Genomic DNA, 18,847 nt, shown 5'->3' with positions numbered 1-18,847 from the left:
TGCTGGGGTAGGAACTGGCGCAGAATAGCATTCGACTGCAAGAAACTCAAAATTGTTGGGAAAAAGCAAATGTTTTAAGTATGGTGTATTTGTTCTGGAGTTGGAAAGGAGGGATGAAGAAAAAAGTTTTCTGGATGTTTTGGGCAAGCTGCTGTATTTTGATTTTGATTTTCTGGAAGATAGAGAGCTTTGAACATTGTCTTTAGTTTTCAGAGGAAAATATTTTGATAGGTTATGTAAATATTGTCAGTAAAGCATACTCAAATAATGAGCAATATGTTATAACTTTGTGAATGTTATAAAGATTAATTATCAGCTGAATCTATATAGTTTTTTTTTTAAAGCATGAGAAAGTCTGGTTTTGTTTTGATGTTTTTTATTCAAAAGTTTTCAAAAGAAATAAAACAGAAAAAAGCTAACAATCTAATCAAATTTACAGTTCAAAAATGTCTTTTGGCATTTAACAACAAGTCCTAGGAAACAAAATGACAGAGTTATCTTGAACCGGACAAATAAGTTACCACTGGCAAGTTTGTGGCACTAGTAAAACAAAAATAAAAAATTAACTCTCTTGATCATATAGATATCTCTATGAAAATCTTTTTTTCAATCTGTACAAAAGGTCTTTCTTCATAAATTATTTTTTTATAATTTAATGGCTGTCTACTATGTGATGTTTAAGTAATTGATTATTTTTTTTTATGTACAGAGGATACATTTTGCAAATCTTAGCAGATAATGAGTATGGCACTTAGTTCAGATTTTCCAATAGCATCTATTCCTCCCACTAACCCAGTGTTTCTCAAACTTGGCAAATTTAAGATGTGTGGATTTCCCAGAATCCCACATCCAATTATGACTGGGGAATTCTGAGAGCTGGAAGTCCACACATTTTAAAGTTGCCAAGTTTGAGAAACACTGTTTTAACTCAATGTTTAGCTATTTGAAAGAGAAGACCAAGTATTAAATAACTCCTCTTCTTCTTTTGGGGAAACATGCCACCTCCAAGAAACAAGATGCAAGGAATTTGAACTCTGACAAAGCAGTCAATTCAAGGGAGCATAGAACCAATAATACCACAACTTTTTTTCTTTAAAAAAAAATAAAAAAATAGAAAACAAAATCAAAACATATTTCTTATGTCTATGTAATTTATTAGAATCTACACTTCTCAGAGCAGCATTGACTTTTGAAACTATGAAATGTCACTGACATCTGTACTTGAATACTCACATAAAATTTAAAAACTAAAAAGGAAACAAAAAGTGAAAAGAAGAATTGCTTAGGCCTAGCTCCTGAGCTAGGGTGATTTGGTCTGTGGTAACAGGGAGGGCCAGCAACCTGTCCCATTAGAAAAAGAAATAAGCCTTGAGGTAGATAACTGATCATACACAGTTGACCAGACAAGTACACAGTTTTGGAAGACAACTTAATTTACACATGCGATCATAATAAAAACGAGCTTTTTAAGAGCAGTGAGTTTTTATCTAATACATTAAAAAGTACAAATAACAGTGTATTTGTGAAATCAGGAATTTCATAGTTTCAAAATTATTTTTTTTCTTCTTTTCTTTACACTGAACACTTGTAGTGATGATGTAAAGCGTGGCACTGCTTGGATCCAAGTCTTCCTTCATGCTTTTTGTGTTTGTTTGTTTGTTTGTTTGTTTGTGTCCATACATCAATTAAAAATTATAAAACCTAAATGCAAATGTACAAAAAAAGGCACATTCTTCTAACCGCAAACTGGTCCGGCAAAAAGAAAAAAAAAGAAAAAATAAAAGAGTACAGAAGACATTAACTGCTGAGACAATTCAGAATTATTAGTTACTGGCTCTTTTGTTCTTTGGTAAAGTTACCTTTAAAAAGTGCCAAGTCTTTATTTACCTAATATAGAGAGCGAGTACCCAATCTCATTCGTTTTCTACTTAAATCTCAGCTTATATTTTGAAAAAGGTCTTTTAGCTTTTGCCTTTGCTGTAAAAGCAAATGCCTCTATTTGCTAGGTCTCAGTACAGCATTGTTCTTAAGCATTATCATTACTAGAAAGGACAGAAACATTCGGCAGATTCCCTCCCCTCCCCCCCTCCCCAACTCCCCCACCCTACAACTAAAACATAATTAGCTTCTGGAAAAAAAGGCAAAAAGTTTTTTTTTTTTTAACATTGCATCATACAGCAGAGTTCCTAACTAGCAGAGGAAAACTAATTGGCATAAGGCCTTACAAACGATTTATTCTATTAAAATTTCCCCAGTCAGAAAAATGTGTTTCACACAAAACATTTCCCTATTCCCCAATCTTGCATTTCACAACCTTACATTATTATGTGAGGAAAAAAAAATCATTAAAAACACTTACTACACATTTTTAAAAAGCCAGATTTTTCAGCAATTTTTATCGACTACCTCTTAAAAGCCCTATCCTGCTGTTTTACAAGGCATAATAGACCAGCTTTGGTCAAAAGCATTCTACACCATTAGTTTGGACTACGTACTGAAACAGCTACAGCATTAAAAGAGTTAAGGCAAATTGGAATTGATAGAAAAAAGATGAGACACCTCAGACTACTTTTAAAGAAAAACAAAACAAAACAGAAAGCTATGAAAACAGACCCTACAATTGCAACACTGCACTAGAGCGAGACTCACACAGCAAGCACAGAACATCAGCATGGATGTTTTACTAATTTAAACTTCAAAAGAAATTATACGTTTTTTTAAAAAAAATTAAAACAAAATAAAAATAAACCAAGAGACGGATTCTGTCATGCACATGGATGTGTCTCCATTTTGAGCTGTGCGTGACCGGAATTATTTTTAAAGGTTTTTTTTTCTTTTTTTCTTTTTTTTTTTTTGCGTCATAACACTTGATAAAAAATTTCATACTAAAATAAACCTGTTTGAGGGGGGAGGGAAAGGGAACAGCTACTAGGATGAATTTTAAGATTTTTTTTTTCTTTTTCTTTATGCACCTTATAGAACTTATAGCAAAAATAGTTTCAGTTGATTTCATTATAAATAACTTTTTCAAGAACCTGTGCAAAACTGTCAATAATTTCTAAAGCACAATTGATCAGTAAAATCCATGATTGTTTCAGCCTTTGCATCCTTCCCTAGCAAGGTCACCACCAACATATCTGGAAAAAAAAAAGAGTAAAAATACATTTCATCCCCAAAGACCTCATTCCTAATAACCAGCCTGCTGTATAAAATTTATTGAGGTTATAAACTTAAAGGGGGAAAATCTTCTATGTGGAGCTTAGTTGACACCTTGCCCAAAGGTACGTATGAATAAAGGGCAATGAATACACTATTGTTTATTTGAAGCAAGTATATCAGTTTAAAAAAGGGCTTATTATTGGTTTACAAAGTGCACCTGTGAAGTGACATGATATCCCAAAAAAGGACATGCTTTGGGGGTAGTTTCCCTGGCTTATTTTCAATTTCTTTTTGAGCCATTTCCAGGACTTCATAGCACATTTCACAGAGACAAGAATAGCTACAAAAAGAATGGCTAAAAAAGAATTCCCAAATTAGTGAAACAAGCCATGGTTTAGTTGATACCTGCATGCATGTAATCTACATTTGATATTAAAATTTCTAAGTAGATATGAGATCTAATAAAAATATTTCATATTATTATGTGGACAAAATAGAAGTGTGAGCTTCTTTTTCCCAAAAATATATAAAAGTACCATGTTTCTCCAACAATACACTCCCCCCCAGGAAGGCCAGCACTGTTTTATATTCATGAGGTGAAATTGAGCCCCGCCCCCAAAATTTGGGCCTATTTAAACCATGTGTTCCCCACCATTTCTCAGCATCCCTTGAACTACACGAGATGAAGGGAAATGGGGGGAACTTGCCTTTAGGAGGCAAGGGGGAACTTGCCTTTAGGAGCGCCGCACAGGTAGCCTTGGCTAGAGCACCCCGCGGGCAGCCATGCCTTACCAAGAGGCCACTTCTATCAGCCGATAGAAGCGGCGGGTGATTCTGCTCACGGGGTGATGTGTGGGGTTGCGTGTGGGGGGGAAATTAAGTCACTCCAGAAAAAACGGCCTAGCCATTTTTTTCAGGGCTCAAAAAAAAAAAAAAAAAAAGGCCCAGCCTTATTTTATGAGAAACACGGTATCCCATTTTCAGGTAGGGGGTAAGACTTCTTGCAAAATTAAAATTAAATACTTAGGATAATACTTGGATATATTTTCCTAAAATGTTAATTGGAAGGCAAGTTAAAAATCCAAGGAAATTCTTAAATTCAAATATTAAAATATGGCTTTATAAGAATGGGTCTCTAATATAGATATTCTAGAGGTCCATATCCTAAGCAACCTAATACAAATTTGCTACAACCAATGTATTTTTCTATAATCAACAGAAGGAAACTTCCTTGACAAGTTCATGGTTGTAGCAGACAACTTTTGTAGGAACTGAGAAAACATTCAGGGTACCAAATGCAGCATTATTTCACACTGGCTTCATAGAATTATTAGCAGAGTCTATAGTTCCTTCTATTTTGGGATGAGAAAATATTTTTACACTTATGGATAAACATGACGACAAAATTTTACCTCATAATTACTTGTTTTGCTGATAAGTGTATGGAGAATGATCACTGGATGTTTCTACTGTAACTTGCTGCTGACCACTGGCCTCCTGTTAAAACAAAATCACCAGCTATATTGTGAGAGGTATTCTAATTATTATTTCTTCAATTGAGTTATGGAACATATTTTATAAGAAAATATATCAAGACAGCTTCTAAAATTTGTGATGTCATATACAGGTAGTCCTGTAAGACTCTTCAAAGTTACAATGGCACTGAAAAAAGTGATTTATGACCGTTTTTCACACTTATGACCATTGCAGCAATCCCCATGGTCATATGATCAAAATCCAGACACTTGGCAACTGACTCATATTTATAACGGTTGCAGTGTCCCAGGATCATGTGATCAACTTTTGTGACTTTTGGACAAGCAAAGTCAGTGGAGAAGCCAGATTCACTTAACAACTGTGTTACTAATTTAGCAATTGCAGATATTTACTTAACATCTGTAGCAAGAAAGGTTGTAAAATGGGGCAAAACTCATTTAACAAATGTCTCGCTTAGCAACAGAAATTTTGGGTTCAATTGTGGGGGTTAGGTTGAGGACTACTTATATTATAGTTGGCCATTTTTCTTAAGATACTGCATCTTTGGTTCTCTACAAAGACTGTGCCTAAAAGCACATCAGCAACCATAAACACACACTCACTCTTACCATAGTTGCTTTTATCCCACGCTATTAATCAAATTCTTAAGAAGGCATATGTAGAATTTTCATTTTATTTTTTTGTTAAAGTTAGATGTCACCCAACTCACTCACAGAGTAACTCTAGGCCAGTGGCGGCTAATCTTTTTGGGTTCCTGTGCCAAAAGTTGTGTGCACGCGCTCGTGTGCCAGCATCCAGAAGGCAATGCCCCCCCTGCGTGCGCAATCCCCCCACCTTACCTGCACTGTGCCTCACAGCTGATATTTGGCCAGTTTGAGGCCTTCTTTGGCCTCCCAGAGGCTTGAAAAAAAGCCTCTGCAGGATGAATAATAGGCCCGTTTCTTCACTTCTGGTATGACAGGAAGTGATGAAACGGGCCTATTATTCATCCTGCAAAGCCTGCAGAGGCTTTTTTCAAGCCTCTGGGAGGCCGAAAAAGGCCTCAAATCAGCTGTGAGGTGCGCGCATGCGCAGCGAGGTAAGTTTGCTGCGGCTTGCGTGCTGACATAAATGGCTCTGCGTGCCACCTGTGGCATGCATGCCATAGGTTCGCCATCACAGCTGTAGACGATGTACAGTTAAAACATAAAAAAACTAAATACCATTAAAAATATGATGCATCAATAAGAGTAGCAAAACAACAACAACCAACAGTTCACAGCAATAATGTAATATATTTTGACTAGTAAAGATTTTCTCACCTCAACTGGAACAGCTGCAGTGGGAACATGTGTATACTGGGGAATATAAGCTCCTTGCATAGCTGTTGTGGCAGGCATGTACTACAAAAAAAGGCAGATAATGTATTCAGCTCAGTGGAGCACAGGCAAGCATGTTAGCATCTTAAATATTAGCACATTCAAGCATGTTACATCTGAGATATAAGGCCCAAAAAATATGATGTGCAACATGACTTGCTTGGAAGAGTTCTCTTCTCTTTTTGCTTATTCATGGCTCATAATCATACTTGAAATGGCAAACCATGGTTAATGTAGGTTTAATAATTCCAGACAAAACATAGTGTATTTGAAAGTAGATACAGCTTTCATCCAAATGTGTGATGGGTAGGATGGAGTAACGTAGAAAACATGTTATAACTTATTTAGATAAACTATGATAAATTTAGCAAATGAAGGTATTTATTATTCATTAAGAAAATTTATATGGTCACCTAATTCATCCACTGTGATTCTACAGGCAGCTTACAAAGCTGTGGTGGCATAATGATTAGAATGCATTAGTATTGCAGGCTAATTCTGCTGACTGCCAACTGCCGCCAGTTCGATTATCACTGGCTCAAGGTTGACTCAGTGTTCCATCCTTCCAAGGTCATTGTTGGGGGCAATATGCTGACTATAAATTGCTTAGATAGGGCTGTAAAGCACTGTGAAGCGGTATAAAAGTCTAAGTGCTATTGCAGAAAAAGAATGCATGCTCTCAGATTATTAAAAAGAATACAGGTAGTTCTCGATTTACAACAGTTTATTTAGTGATCAAAGTTAAAACAATACTGAAAAATATGATTTATAACCATTTTTTATAGTTGTGACTTTGCAGTAGTCCCATGATTATGTGATCAAAATCGATGCTTTATTTATGACCTTTGCTGTGCCCCAGGGTCACATGTTCCCTTTTTGCAACCTTCTGACAAGCAAAGGCAACGGGGAAGCCAGGTTCATTTAACAACTAGGTTACTAATTTATCCACTGCAGTGCAGACCCACTTATCACTCAACAACTGTGGCAAGAAAAATCGTAAAGTGGGGCAAAACTCACTTAACAAATGTCTCACTTAACAGAAATGTTGGACTCACCTGTGGTTGTAAATCGAGGACTACCTGTAAAAGTGTGGTTTTAGGGTTTTTTGCTTTAATATCATGGAGAAAAAAATCAAGTGTTTCCAAAATCATTTTAACCAAATCACTGGCAACAGCATTTTTATTTTTTTCTTTGCAAGACATTTCTTACAATGCCAGTTCTTGTTGGCAGATAAATCATAGTAGATTCAAGAGCTCTTGTCACAACTGCTATCAAGCTGTAAGATCATGTATTTTGGAGAAATATGGGAAGAAATCAGGTACAATCACCCTTCAAATCTGCTACTGTCCATGTTGCATATGGACAGGGTTTCTACTGGATGCACTCTTACCAGGTAGTGAAAATGCCATAAAACAGACAGCTAACTTTTACAGTGGTTATTAATGGAGCTTATTGGAATTGGCTACATACTGTTCCAGTGCTGCCCAATGAAAGGTGGCTCATCTGTTGGGTCAGTGGACTTATCATTGATGCCGGCTGCAAAGACATGGTGTGCTCCATGGAAGGAGTTAATACAGCCCCCTACCAAAATGAAAGAGACAGATTTAAAACACTTCCTCCTAATGTGGATTTCCCATTCTTTTCTAGAAAAGTTGCATGTGAAAGACGCTTTTATAGGACCGTTTCAGTAAGATATATTTTGACTTTGAGTCAGTCATTCTCTCTCAACCCAACTCACCTCACAGGGGTTGTCATTGTGTGGAAAATAGGGGAAAGAAGGTGGGTTGTATACGTTCTTGCCTTGAATTATTTGTGCAAATAATAAAGGCAGGATACAAACAAAACAAATAACTAAATTTAAGATCTTTATTGAAATAGCACACCTGGTTTTTTCAATGACTGGTTGAGAAAGATACTGGAAGGTGAACATTATGAAATTCACATAATTATGAAATTATTGTTCATTGCAAGATTATCACAACTTAAGGCCCAAGTAAATATGTGCGATTCTGCTGAATGCTATAGCAGGGGGAATCTTCCATTTCCTCAGGCATAGGAAAATGCCACCTTCATGGCATTTCCTGAGTGTTTTTCTACCTTCTATAAAGGGCCATTTTTTTCTAGATAAAACATATGGATCTTGTTACTGCAATAGTTGGGAATTCTACTTTTTGCACAAACTCTCCCCTCCCCTCTTCCTTAAGCAAAAAAACCAAAATGGATGTATGGTCCCTGGATCCATTTCACTGATAAAGCTCTCTAGAGGAAAAATGTTCCCGGAAACCTCTGTCCATCCAGCACAGAATTGGAAGGGACCATTTAAGCCAATAAATATAACTCTTTGCAGCACGCAGGAAACGGGATGCTGGATTAAATGGAACATTAGTCTAATCCAGTATGGCTAGTTTGTTCCATAGGTAAGAATATTTCCAGTCAAGTTATTTTACCAGGGCAGTTAGTGAAGTATTTATAATGGGCTCCATATATGGCTGTACAGATATCACCCAGCCCCAAATATAGACTGCAAGTTTCTCTAAACTAAATTTAGTGGGAGAAGTGAGCACATTTCCTAAATGAATTCCTAAGCTTCAGAAGTGATAGATCTAGGATTTCCTGTCAGGAACTATGTATCTAAAGATACAGGCACACATGCATACACACACACCTGTTTGGTATGTATGTATGTATGTATTTATAGCTATCCTCAAGTGCCTTTCAGGTATATAATAACCCTGATAAATCACTCTAGGATCTTCCAAGCAATATACGGGACTCATAAGTTTTCGTCCCAGTTTTACAGATGGATAGAATTGATCCAACAGTCACTTCACTGTTTGGATTAGGGGCCTTAAGGATAACATGAAATTATTTACTTTTTTTATCAATAGTGATGGATTGCATAATGTTATATTAGGTTGATGCCTGACTCCCAGCAACTCTGGATGGTTATTTAGTGTATGCAATAGGTTCTGCCTGCTAAAGAATGTAGCTATATGGATTTATATAACCCCAGCTCTTGACTATATAAACCTATAGAAATGGGAACAAAATCATTTCCTACCCATTCCCATTTCAACAGCAGAGTAAGAGCAACATTAAGGGAAAGAACGCATGCTTACAGGATGCTGCATTATATATGGTTGAGGCTGCATCCAGGAGGGACTCTGCACCTGGAAAATAAAACAAAAAACATTTTTAACAAATTTGTATTAAGGATGAATAGCTTACAGAATGTTCAGTGTATCTTCAGTTATATAGCTTCCAATAATGTTAAGTTCACATCTTTTGAAGCCTCAAGGTTGGGAAGTGGGCTTAAGTTGACTTATATGTGGGCTGCAAAAGGTGAAAATTCCAGTGCCAATATAGGACAACCTGGAAGACTGTGTTAATTCACACTACCTTTCACTTAGAAGACACCATAATCCCCTCCAATCTAAATGTATTAGTGCGGTACCTTCAAATGCTACAAGCAGATGACAAATGATTAAGTCATAAACAGTTCCTCCCTTTTTTAAACCATAAGCAGAAAGCTGAATACCAGCAATCCCGATCTGACATTGCAAGAGTACAGGATGTGATCTCCTCAACAGAGTTTTCACAGATACCAAGGCGAGGGAGGGGTCTGGCTAAGCGGTAACATCTGTTTCCTTTTTTTTGAAAAGACCAATTGGGATTTACAATAGAGGAGGTTATTTGTTGAGCCTTAGTGCTGTCCAACTCGGGCTGCAGTTAACTTTAAAAAGTTCATTGTAAATATGACTTGGGAGTTATTTTGCTTTTATTTGGGATGAATGCTCTGGATAAAAGGAACAGTTAATAGAGCTTAATCAGACAGATAGAACTGGAGGAAATTATGCCTGATAAGGATCATCTGGACATTTTGAGGGGAAAAAAAATCTTGAAAAGTTTCTATCTAAAACAAATGTGCTGCCTATGAACGTCTTAATACTATAACAACTTTTAGGTGTTCATACCTCCATTTTCTTTTTCAGTGAACTGTAAAACAGCATACTGAAAGATTCAGAGTGGCAAGTTCCACAGGTTCTTATCTCGTTTGGATAAGCATGGGTACAAATTACGTTGGCCTTTATGAACAATTTGTGCAGGCTGTAAATAGAAGCAACTCCTCAACGCCCCCCCCCCCTTTATTCTCTGCATACACAAGTACTACCTTTAAGTCTGGTTTTGAACGGGGAGAACCAGAGCCATTTATCCATACCCCTTGCTCAAAAGCGCCATCTGGAGGAAGGACTCAGAAGTAGCAGCCAGTGAAGTCTGCAAAAGCGATTCAATAGAATGTGGGATTGATTTCCCCAGGCCTTCCTGTCTGGCAGGGCCTTCCTTCCAAGCACATCGGGCAATCGCCAATCAATATACCCTGAGCAGAGCCTGGGCAGGGATCCCACATTGGTTGAATACAGTTCCTTTGCCCTTAACTAAGCCAATTTCACTCCCTGGTGGCAAGGGGAAAAGGTGGTTGTTTAGCCATTCTCCGTAACACTGTTCTTGCTTTCTTCTTTCTTTCCCTCTTCTAAACCAATAAAGCTAGCACGGTCTCTGGAGTCTGATCTTACACAGCCTTCCCAAGGGAGATGGGGGGTTAAAGAAAGTGTGAGATTGCTTACTCTCTTCCTCAGCCTTGAGGAAGGTTCCTTGGGTTTATCTCCCAATGTTTTGTCAGATCCTGCACTAAATAGAAAGGAAGTAAACAGGATATCTACTTGAAGTCTTACAAAATAATCTATAAATACTCCAGGGACTTTTCCTATAAAATGTACTAATGTACAATTTTAGGGAGATTCTTAATTCTCATAGGGAGTAAGGAAGCTTTTGGGGGGCAGGACTGTTCTCTTTTGGCAAATCTGATAAACAATCTGAGGTTTTCGAGGCTCCCTCAAACACAATGCATTATCTCTTATTTTAGCAATACTTTTAAGCGACAAAAGCTTTTATGTCCCCCTGCTGCACCTATCAATTTCTATACAACAGGAAACCAAGGAGCAGTTTACTGATAAATCTGTGTGGAATTTACACTAAAACAATTCAATGTAGTACTGCATTATCTTTGGCATTCTACCCCAGCTTTCCTCAACCTGTTTGCCTTCCAGATGCATAATCCTAAATTTCTAGAGCTCTGAGGGAATTTGGGAGCTGAGGAATTTGGGAGCGGAGGTGAGCTTCTTATCTAGATATGCCCAGATTTGGTAATAAGGCTTTTCAATATGTGTAATACAGATGAGCCACTTACAAAGAAAACATAATTTTACTGTTAGCTCTGCTAACCTTGAAATACGCACCTGGTATGTAGAAACTGGAGAAGCTATATATGGCGTGATAGATGTTTGAGTGATCATTCTGTTTGTTGCAATACTGTATGGTGAGGGGTAAAATCTAAAAAAATACATATATTTTCATTATTAACTTTTAAAAAGACACAGAAAAATCAACTGCATTTATTAAGTGCTTGATTTACATACCCGTTTTGTAAAGCAGCTGTAGTTGGATCGTAAGTGAGTGTCATCCCAGCCTTTAGGAAAAGGAGGAATTAACCATCAATACTTTACTAACCCAATCAAAACACCAGCCCACCTGTTTGATTTAATAAAAAAACGATACAATGACAGCAGTATTTCAAGAAGTATTTTTTTACCATAATTGATACTCATAAAGTAAAGTATTTAGGAGTTCCCATACTTTTTCAATAAAATACAGAGTTCCAATCAAAACATATTTTCACATGTTAGTTTTGGCACTCAGCCGCATATCCCACAATGAGTATGTGCAATGCACCATTTCCACAAGTATGCTTTGAAAGCCCATGCAAATCTCAGCTACTATATATCTTGTTATTTACTGAACTTTTCAGATATGCTGAATCATGATAGCGATGTGCTCATATAACCATATGCCAGCTTGTAGCTGAGCTGTTAAACCACACAATATGGACTGCACATGTGTGCTAGGAAAGAAGGTATTTTTCAAGAGTAGAAATAGTTGGATTTCCTTCCCTTGAGGCACCAACTCACTAAAATACTAAGAGAGCCTTCAAACGTTTATGAAACTTTGGAGGTGTGTGCCAATGCCTCTTGCTTTTCTGACCTGACTTGGAAGCTATTCTGCTTCACAGTGCTGTGATTAGGTTACGGTTTGATTTGATTAAAGGGTATTTGATTGACATTTCTTCCCTTTGCTGACATGCAATTTTAATTCTATTGCATTTTGTTTATTGTTCTTATTGATTTGGCTCTTAGTCACAGAGCAGTAGATGGTTTTCAACAAAATTTAAATGAAATAAAACATTCCTAAAAAGGGAGTGCATATTTATGATTTGAATTTCAATGTTTATATGATCAAGAAGGCAAATAGCACAGAATTGTAAAACCCTACTGAACAATACAATACAGAGGAATGACAAAACAAGGTACAATCACATTACTCTTTTTTAATCTACACACACACAAAACATTAAAAGATTGAAATCAGAACTTACAAGTCTCACCTCGCCTTCTCTGTGCCATGCTCTTCCATTTTGTATATATTTGTTCTGATTCTGTCTCTTTTTTTGTCCTCCATCCGCAAACTTGCACAACAAAGGTTCTGTAGGAGCTAAACAAAATCCCTTAGGATTAATCTGATGTACTAGTCTCTGGGATTACAAAATGATATATATTCTTCCCACTCCCTGAAAAGGTCTTACTGCCACCTGATTTAGTTTAATTATCTAGATCAGCAACCTAGTATACATAAATGTGTGCAGCTTACTGAATTAATAGGACTATTATCTTTATATCCCGCCAACTCAGTAAGATGAATAAAGAGCAACAGGTAGTCCTTGATGTACAACCTTAACTGATCCTGGAATTATTAAGTTGAGGCACTCCCATAAATAGAAATAATTTTCTGGCCTCTTTTGTGGTAGTTGTTAAGTGAACGCAGTGGTCATTAAGTGAATGTATTCATGTGAATGGGTGGAAACCAGCAAAATCATAGCGAATCATGGTCACAAGAATGCAGAACATCAGGGCCTACTGTAAAGCTGACCCATCCCACATGCATTCACGGTGTTGTAAAGCCCCCTTTCTGTGGCTGTTGTAACGTCAAAGTCATAAAACAGTCATAAAACAACTAGTCATTAAGCGAGGACTATCTGTAGGAGAATGCTCATTTCAACTCAATACATTTTGAACTACTAATTTTCCGCTTTCTGTTTAATGTATAATTGTACGTTATATAACGAGACATACAGATACACTAGTGGAGGATTTATTCACTGGCACAGAGAAATGCTCTAAACCAGTGGTTCTTAACCTGTGGTCTGTGGACCTCTGGATGTCATCACCATAAGTCCACAAAGGCTTGAACAAATGTTACATTTTAAATGTTAAGTTAAGTCTTGGTGGTCTGTGGCCATACTCCATAGCCATAAAATATATTTAAAGGGGGTTCATGGTGAAGAAAATGTTGAGAACCACTGCTCTAATGCATTCATGTTCGAATTTTTCTCATTTATTTTTAAGGCAGGACTCTTTAAGACAAGAGTCTTCTATCTTCATATTCAGATACAAACATTTCTAGCTTTTATTGAATTTACCCTTTTGAAAATACACAGGCATACGTGCACACAGAGAGAAAAAAGGCTGTTTGTGGAATCTGGATTCAGCAAGTATAAGCTGGTAATATTTACTCTGTCGTACGTCTCACTGAATTCAACAGCTCCTATTGCTATATATGTACCGTATTCACAGAATACTCCTATGCTGAAACAGAATCTTTCTGTTTTTGTTTTCTTCTTCTTGCAAAAAGGAAAGGGGGAAAAAGTCATTTTAATCAACCTGCATTACATCCCAGGGAATTCAGCGGTTCGTAATCCGAAGAAATGTTTATAAATTCTACTCCTGCTTAGTCAACATGCTCCTTTCATTCCCTTCTAAATACAGATGATACACTAGAGAACTTCCCTATTCGTAGAGATTCTGCACCAGTTGAGGTACAGGTAGTTCCTTGCCTTACATCCACAATTGAGCCCAACATTTCTGCTGCAAAGCAAGATTAAGTGAGCGCCGCCCCATTTTATAACTTTTTTGCCACAACTATTAAGCAAATCGCTGTTGTTACATGGTCATTAAGCAAAGCACATGGTCATTAAGAAAATCCAATTTCCCCACTGACTTTGCTTGTCGGAGGCTCACAAAAGGGGATCAACATGACCCCGGGGCACTGCAACCATCATAAAGAAATTCCAGTTGCCAAGTGGCCCAATTTTGATCACGTGACCCACAGGGAGGCTACAATGGTCATAAGTGTGAAAAACAGTTGTAAATCACTTTTTTCAATGCCGTTGTAACTTTGAATGCTTGTAAGTTAAGAACAGCCTGTATCTGATTTTTCATCATCCTCATCTGTATGGAGAATCTTAATGGATAGAGGATGCTCTGCAGCGTCAAACGGTCAAACATTCAAGTCTATACAAGGAAACTGTGTATGTAGAGAGACACTTTACACAAAAAGAGAAAGGCAGAATAAGTGCCCTCCTTCCTGGTAGCAGCCTTCTTTTTTCTTGACTGTCACTAACACTGCATTTCCTATCCAATAATATCTTCCTCCATTACATTCCTTTTAATAAATTCCCCACACCCCACATTTTACTGTTATTTGGAGGAAACTGCTTCCCTTTCTTTTGAGGAAAAAAAAAGTCAGTAAGATATAGCTATGCACTGACTGTTGTTTACCTAGGTGTTCTGTTGGACGATATATCCCAAATGGTGACATTATGAAGCAGTTCTATGACACATAATGCCTGTTTTTGGCACATGTCTAATATTTTCATCATCCAAGAGAATCTTGCAGAGCTAATTGTGAGCATGCTATAGTATAAGCACGTTCTACAGATCATAATTCTATTTGTGTTTCTAACAGTTTAAACAACCTTAGGGGGATCCAGATATATTCAAAGATTCCCACCTACACAGTTTTCTAGTAGCTAGGATTCCTGCTGAAAAGAATATTCTGAGATAAATTACATCCACCTACATGGTTTGAGGGCAAATATAGATGGCTTGAGGGCAAATCCATCCATCCATTTCTGCCCTTTAAATCAGAATTACAAAGACAACAACGGATGGAAACTAATCAAAGAGAGATCCAACCTATAACTAAGGTGAAATTTCCTGACATTGAGAACTATTAGCCAGTAGAACACCTTGCCTTCAGAAATTGTGGGTGGTCCATAACTGGAGGTTTTTAAAGAGACTAGATAGTCACCTTTTGAAATGGTATAGGGTATGAATAGAGGATTGGACTAGAAGATCTCAAGAACCTTCCAACTCTGACAGACTATATTTTACGAGTTTGTAATACGTTAACATGTTGACTATAAACTGAAGTTTTTATCTAATTTCATGGTCAATGGCTAGGAATTCTAAGAAATTCTATTATAAACCATGGGGAAGTGGGAGAAGATTGCTTTAAGCTCGGAAAGACTGAATCTTGATAATGCTTTAATTTTTAAGTATTTCTGTATGGGAAGATAGAATGATGAATGAATACCTGAAAATAGTTTGCAAATGTAATTTGAACTGTAAAGTTCACAGTAAGAAGAATGTATCAGCTACAAACATGATGGGTGGAAACTGGCAGATACAAAAAAAGGTCCTTTTTGGCAGTGACACTATATATATGGAATTTCTTTCCCCCAGGAGATGCAATTAGCTTTCTTCCTGTTGACTTTTACGTGGGCTTTTAGTGGCTCCATTTTTCTTCAGATTTTATCATAGAATGGCTGACTGAACAGAACTATTTTGACTAAAACACAGCTGTTCCCCGCTTTCCTTGTAATACACTTAATGAATCCGTAGAAGCACAACTATAAAATCGGTTGTTAATACTTTTAGCTAATAATTTTCTTGCTTCACTGATTTTCAGCAAACAACATCCGATAGACTACAGTATATAAACCCTGACTTGAAATATATGAATGATGTAAACCATAAGCTTGAAAATTCTGGGATGTCTGATCATCCCAACCACTCCAGCTGCCATTTTGCATTAAGAATGCAGGAATTTGCATTTCACATGATGCTTTGAACTGAATTGAATGCTATTTATAATGATAAGACATGCTGTAGGGGGAATTATTTCTTTACTATACATTTCTACAGTGAACAATGCTAAAATTGTTCTGAACAATTGTTTTGTTGTTTGCGATTTCTCCCTTATCTGTGAGTTCCGGTAATTTATCAATTTTCAGGAAAATCAGTTTGTTGTTTTTATAGAATATAAAGACAGGGATTAGACTGAATTACACTCAGATTACATTACTTGGGCTAGATATTCAGAAGTATGTTCTCAGCCAGTTTCCTTACTAACACCTATTTAACCCCCATTTCCAATAAAACACGCACAGAAATTTTTTAGCAGAAAGGTAATTTAGCAAGAAATATAATTTTAGCATACAAATTAGATTGAAAATTATTTTATCATGATCTGCAACCACTTTCAATGGATTCAGATGTCTAGTAACATAATCAGCGAAAGAATGAATTCCTCCTCTCCTCCCCCAGATTTTTAACTGTACATTATTAAACCATATTATGTTGCTTAAGGCAGCCCTCGAGATATGACCAGTTGCATGCTGCAACAGCCATTAGGTGAAGCATCTACCTAATGACCTCCCATCCCTACTCTCTTCAATGAACTGTTAAATGAACATGCAGGTTGTTAAGCAGAACATGGGGTACCTCAGGAGTGGGAGAGGGCCCTGGAGGCATAGCTCTAGTCACCCCTCTCACTATATGAAACTGGCTCCCTAGACAAACTGGGTAAACTGGACGGATTTGTTTTTTTAAAAGAACATTTTAAAAGCAGTCTTGCATATTACAGCAAAGGTGAGATATTTATCATTCTCCAGACGTTGCTGAATGAAATATCCCAGGAACAGATGAGGAAAAGTTGGATGTAAATGGAACAATAATTATTTCTTCTTCTTCTTCTTCTTCTTCTTCTTCTTCTTCTTCTTCTTCTTCTTCTTCTTCTTCTTCTTCTTCTTCTTCTTCTTCTTCTTCTTCTTCTTCTTCTTCTTCTTCTTCCTCCTCCTCCTCCTCCTCCTCCTCCTCCTCCTCCTCTTCCTCTTCTTCTTCCTCCTCCCCCTCCTCCCCCTCCCACAGCTGCACTTTGATCCTGATGGGGCTCAGGGATAAATCAGCCTTCAATCCCTCCAAGGTTGGTAAAATGAGGACCCAGATTATTGGGGGCAATATGCAAAATACTGTTTATATTGTAAACCATCCAGAGAGTGTTGTAAAGTGCTGTGGAATGGTATATAAGCCTAAATGCTGTTGCTATTACTATTATAGCCATTGTGCTGCCCTCCATGCTGTAAGGATATAAATCCCACTTAACCTTGCATATGGAGAACTGAGTACCAAGAATTCTGGAATGAAATTATACAAATTTCTGTCCTATTCTTGGCTACTGGATTACATGACTCTATGCCCCAACAGTTTACAATCTCCTTTATTTCCCTTCATTAAACTCTGCTTGGTGCAGATTTCTTGAGTTCTACTCAATTGTCTGGTTTGCTCAGAAACACAACATGTTATAGGACTTTAACCACAGTCTATTTACAGCTGTGTTCCTCTGACTGGGATTCATTTTAAACAAGCTTAAGAAACTGGACTCACAAACCAGGACTTCAGTTTATTTAAAAAACAGGAATGAGAGCTGCACCTGCCTCAATGATATTCCTTCCTTTTTCTCCACATTCAGGAACATTTTTGCCTTGTTTTAGTGCATTTGGGTAGCAAGTCCCAACCATTATTTGCATGCTCTCCACCACACAATTAACACTATGCAACTAAGTGTTTCCTTCTAGATTGCACATTATGGAGCGGTAGCAAGTGGGATGCCTAGAGGAAGCCTTAGACTTAGGTGTCTGTGGGAGGACCCTGAACAGTCAATACTGTCAATCATTGATGGCAATCCCTGTCAGTGTTTTTTTTCAGTACAGTGGATCATTGTACTGAATGGAGTGGCAGGGGAAAAACTAGGCTGGTTTGTTCCTGTAGTCCTTATCTGAACACTAATTTCACACATATAAGTTTTGATTTCCTCCTTTCTCTAAATTTGTCCTTGTTTCTAACAATGGCTCTTGCAGCTACTGTACCTTCATACATATTCCCATTAACACTACCAACTTTCTTTAGTCTTACAACTATTCTGTTCCAACGACAGCAAGAATTGAATAGGTTTTCATGCTTCCTTAGTTCTTTCTGAATAACCCTAATATTGTAGACTGACAGGGACCTTTTTACTTTAGAGTTTCCTTATTCTCTAAGGTGATTTCAGAAATGTTTATAGTATGTTATAGTATGAATTACTGTTTTTAATCCTATGTCTGTACAGTGCTAAGTTAAAGGCATAGGGTTAATAGATATATTACCATTCTGACTGTCACTTGCCTAGGCTACGATTCTGTTTAGGAACTTCTATAGTTGTAGCTTTTTTGTGAATGGGACAGGTATCAAAGCTTCCAAGTACTTCATTTGCACACTTTAGTATAAAAACATTTCTAAACAAATATTTCTTACAAAGTTCAATGGTTATAAAAAAAGAGAGAGAATGTCCGACCCGATTTTCTTAGAAGCGTTTGTTCAGAGTTTCCTAAACATCTCGCTATCTGAGAGTCCCAGCTTTTTCTCCTGTCAACCTATCTGACCATTTTGCATCGGATTCTAGATGTTTTTTTCAGCTTCGAAGGATATGACAGACGACTTTTTTGGATGGTTTTCCATCCAAATCTGTTCAGTAACATGTCCCGACTCCTCTGTTCTCGTCCA

At 37.2% G+C, this 18,847-nt stretch overlaps 1 protein-coding gene across 8 annotated transcripts in view; it reads right to left on the bottom strand.

The window, feature by feature from the left end:
• Window positions 1–359: 359 nt before the first annotated feature.
• RBMS1 (RNA binding motif single stranded interacting protein 1) overlaps window positions 360–18,847 on the bottom strand; it is a 139,740-nt gene continuing 121,252 nt past the window's right edge. For 4 of the 8 annotated variants that reach the window (XM_087920098.1, XM_026697166.2, XM_087920099.1 and 1 more), the window contains exons 7-14: window positions 12,505–12,620; window positions 11,492–11,541; window positions 11,312–11,405; window positions 9,134–9,184; window positions 7,485–7,595; window positions 5,958–6,038; window positions 4,572–4,656; window positions 360–3,137 (exon numbers count right to left, since the gene is read on the bottom strand). In XM_087920098.1, the coding sequence (XP_087776224.1) occupies window positions 4,579–4,656; window positions 5,958–6,038; window positions 7,485–7,595; window positions 9,134–9,184; window positions 11,312–11,405; window positions 11,492–11,541; window positions 12,505–12,620 (581 nt within the window). In that variant the 3' untranslated portion in view covers window positions 360–3,137; window positions 4,572–4,578. The remainder of the gene's footprint in view (window positions 3,138–4,571; window positions 4,657–5,957; window positions 6,039–7,484; window positions 7,596–9,133; window positions 9,185–11,311; window positions 11,406–11,491; window positions 11,542–12,504; window positions 12,621–18,847) is intronic. The other 4 variants (XM_087920097.1, XM_026697167.2, XM_087920096.1 and 1 more) reach the window with 1 other exon arrangement.

This window comes from Pseudonaja textilis, chromosome 1 (assembly GCF_049901715.1).
Source record: "Pseudonaja textilis isolate UNSWEBS1 chromosome 1, rPseTex1.2, whole genome shotgun sequence".
Lineage (NCBI taxonomy): Eukaryota > Metazoa > Chordata > Lepidosauria > Squamata > Elapidae > Pseudonaja > Pseudonaja textilis.
Note: the sequence above shows the minus strand (reverse complement) of the source record. Positions and strands in the feature narration are given on the sequence as shown.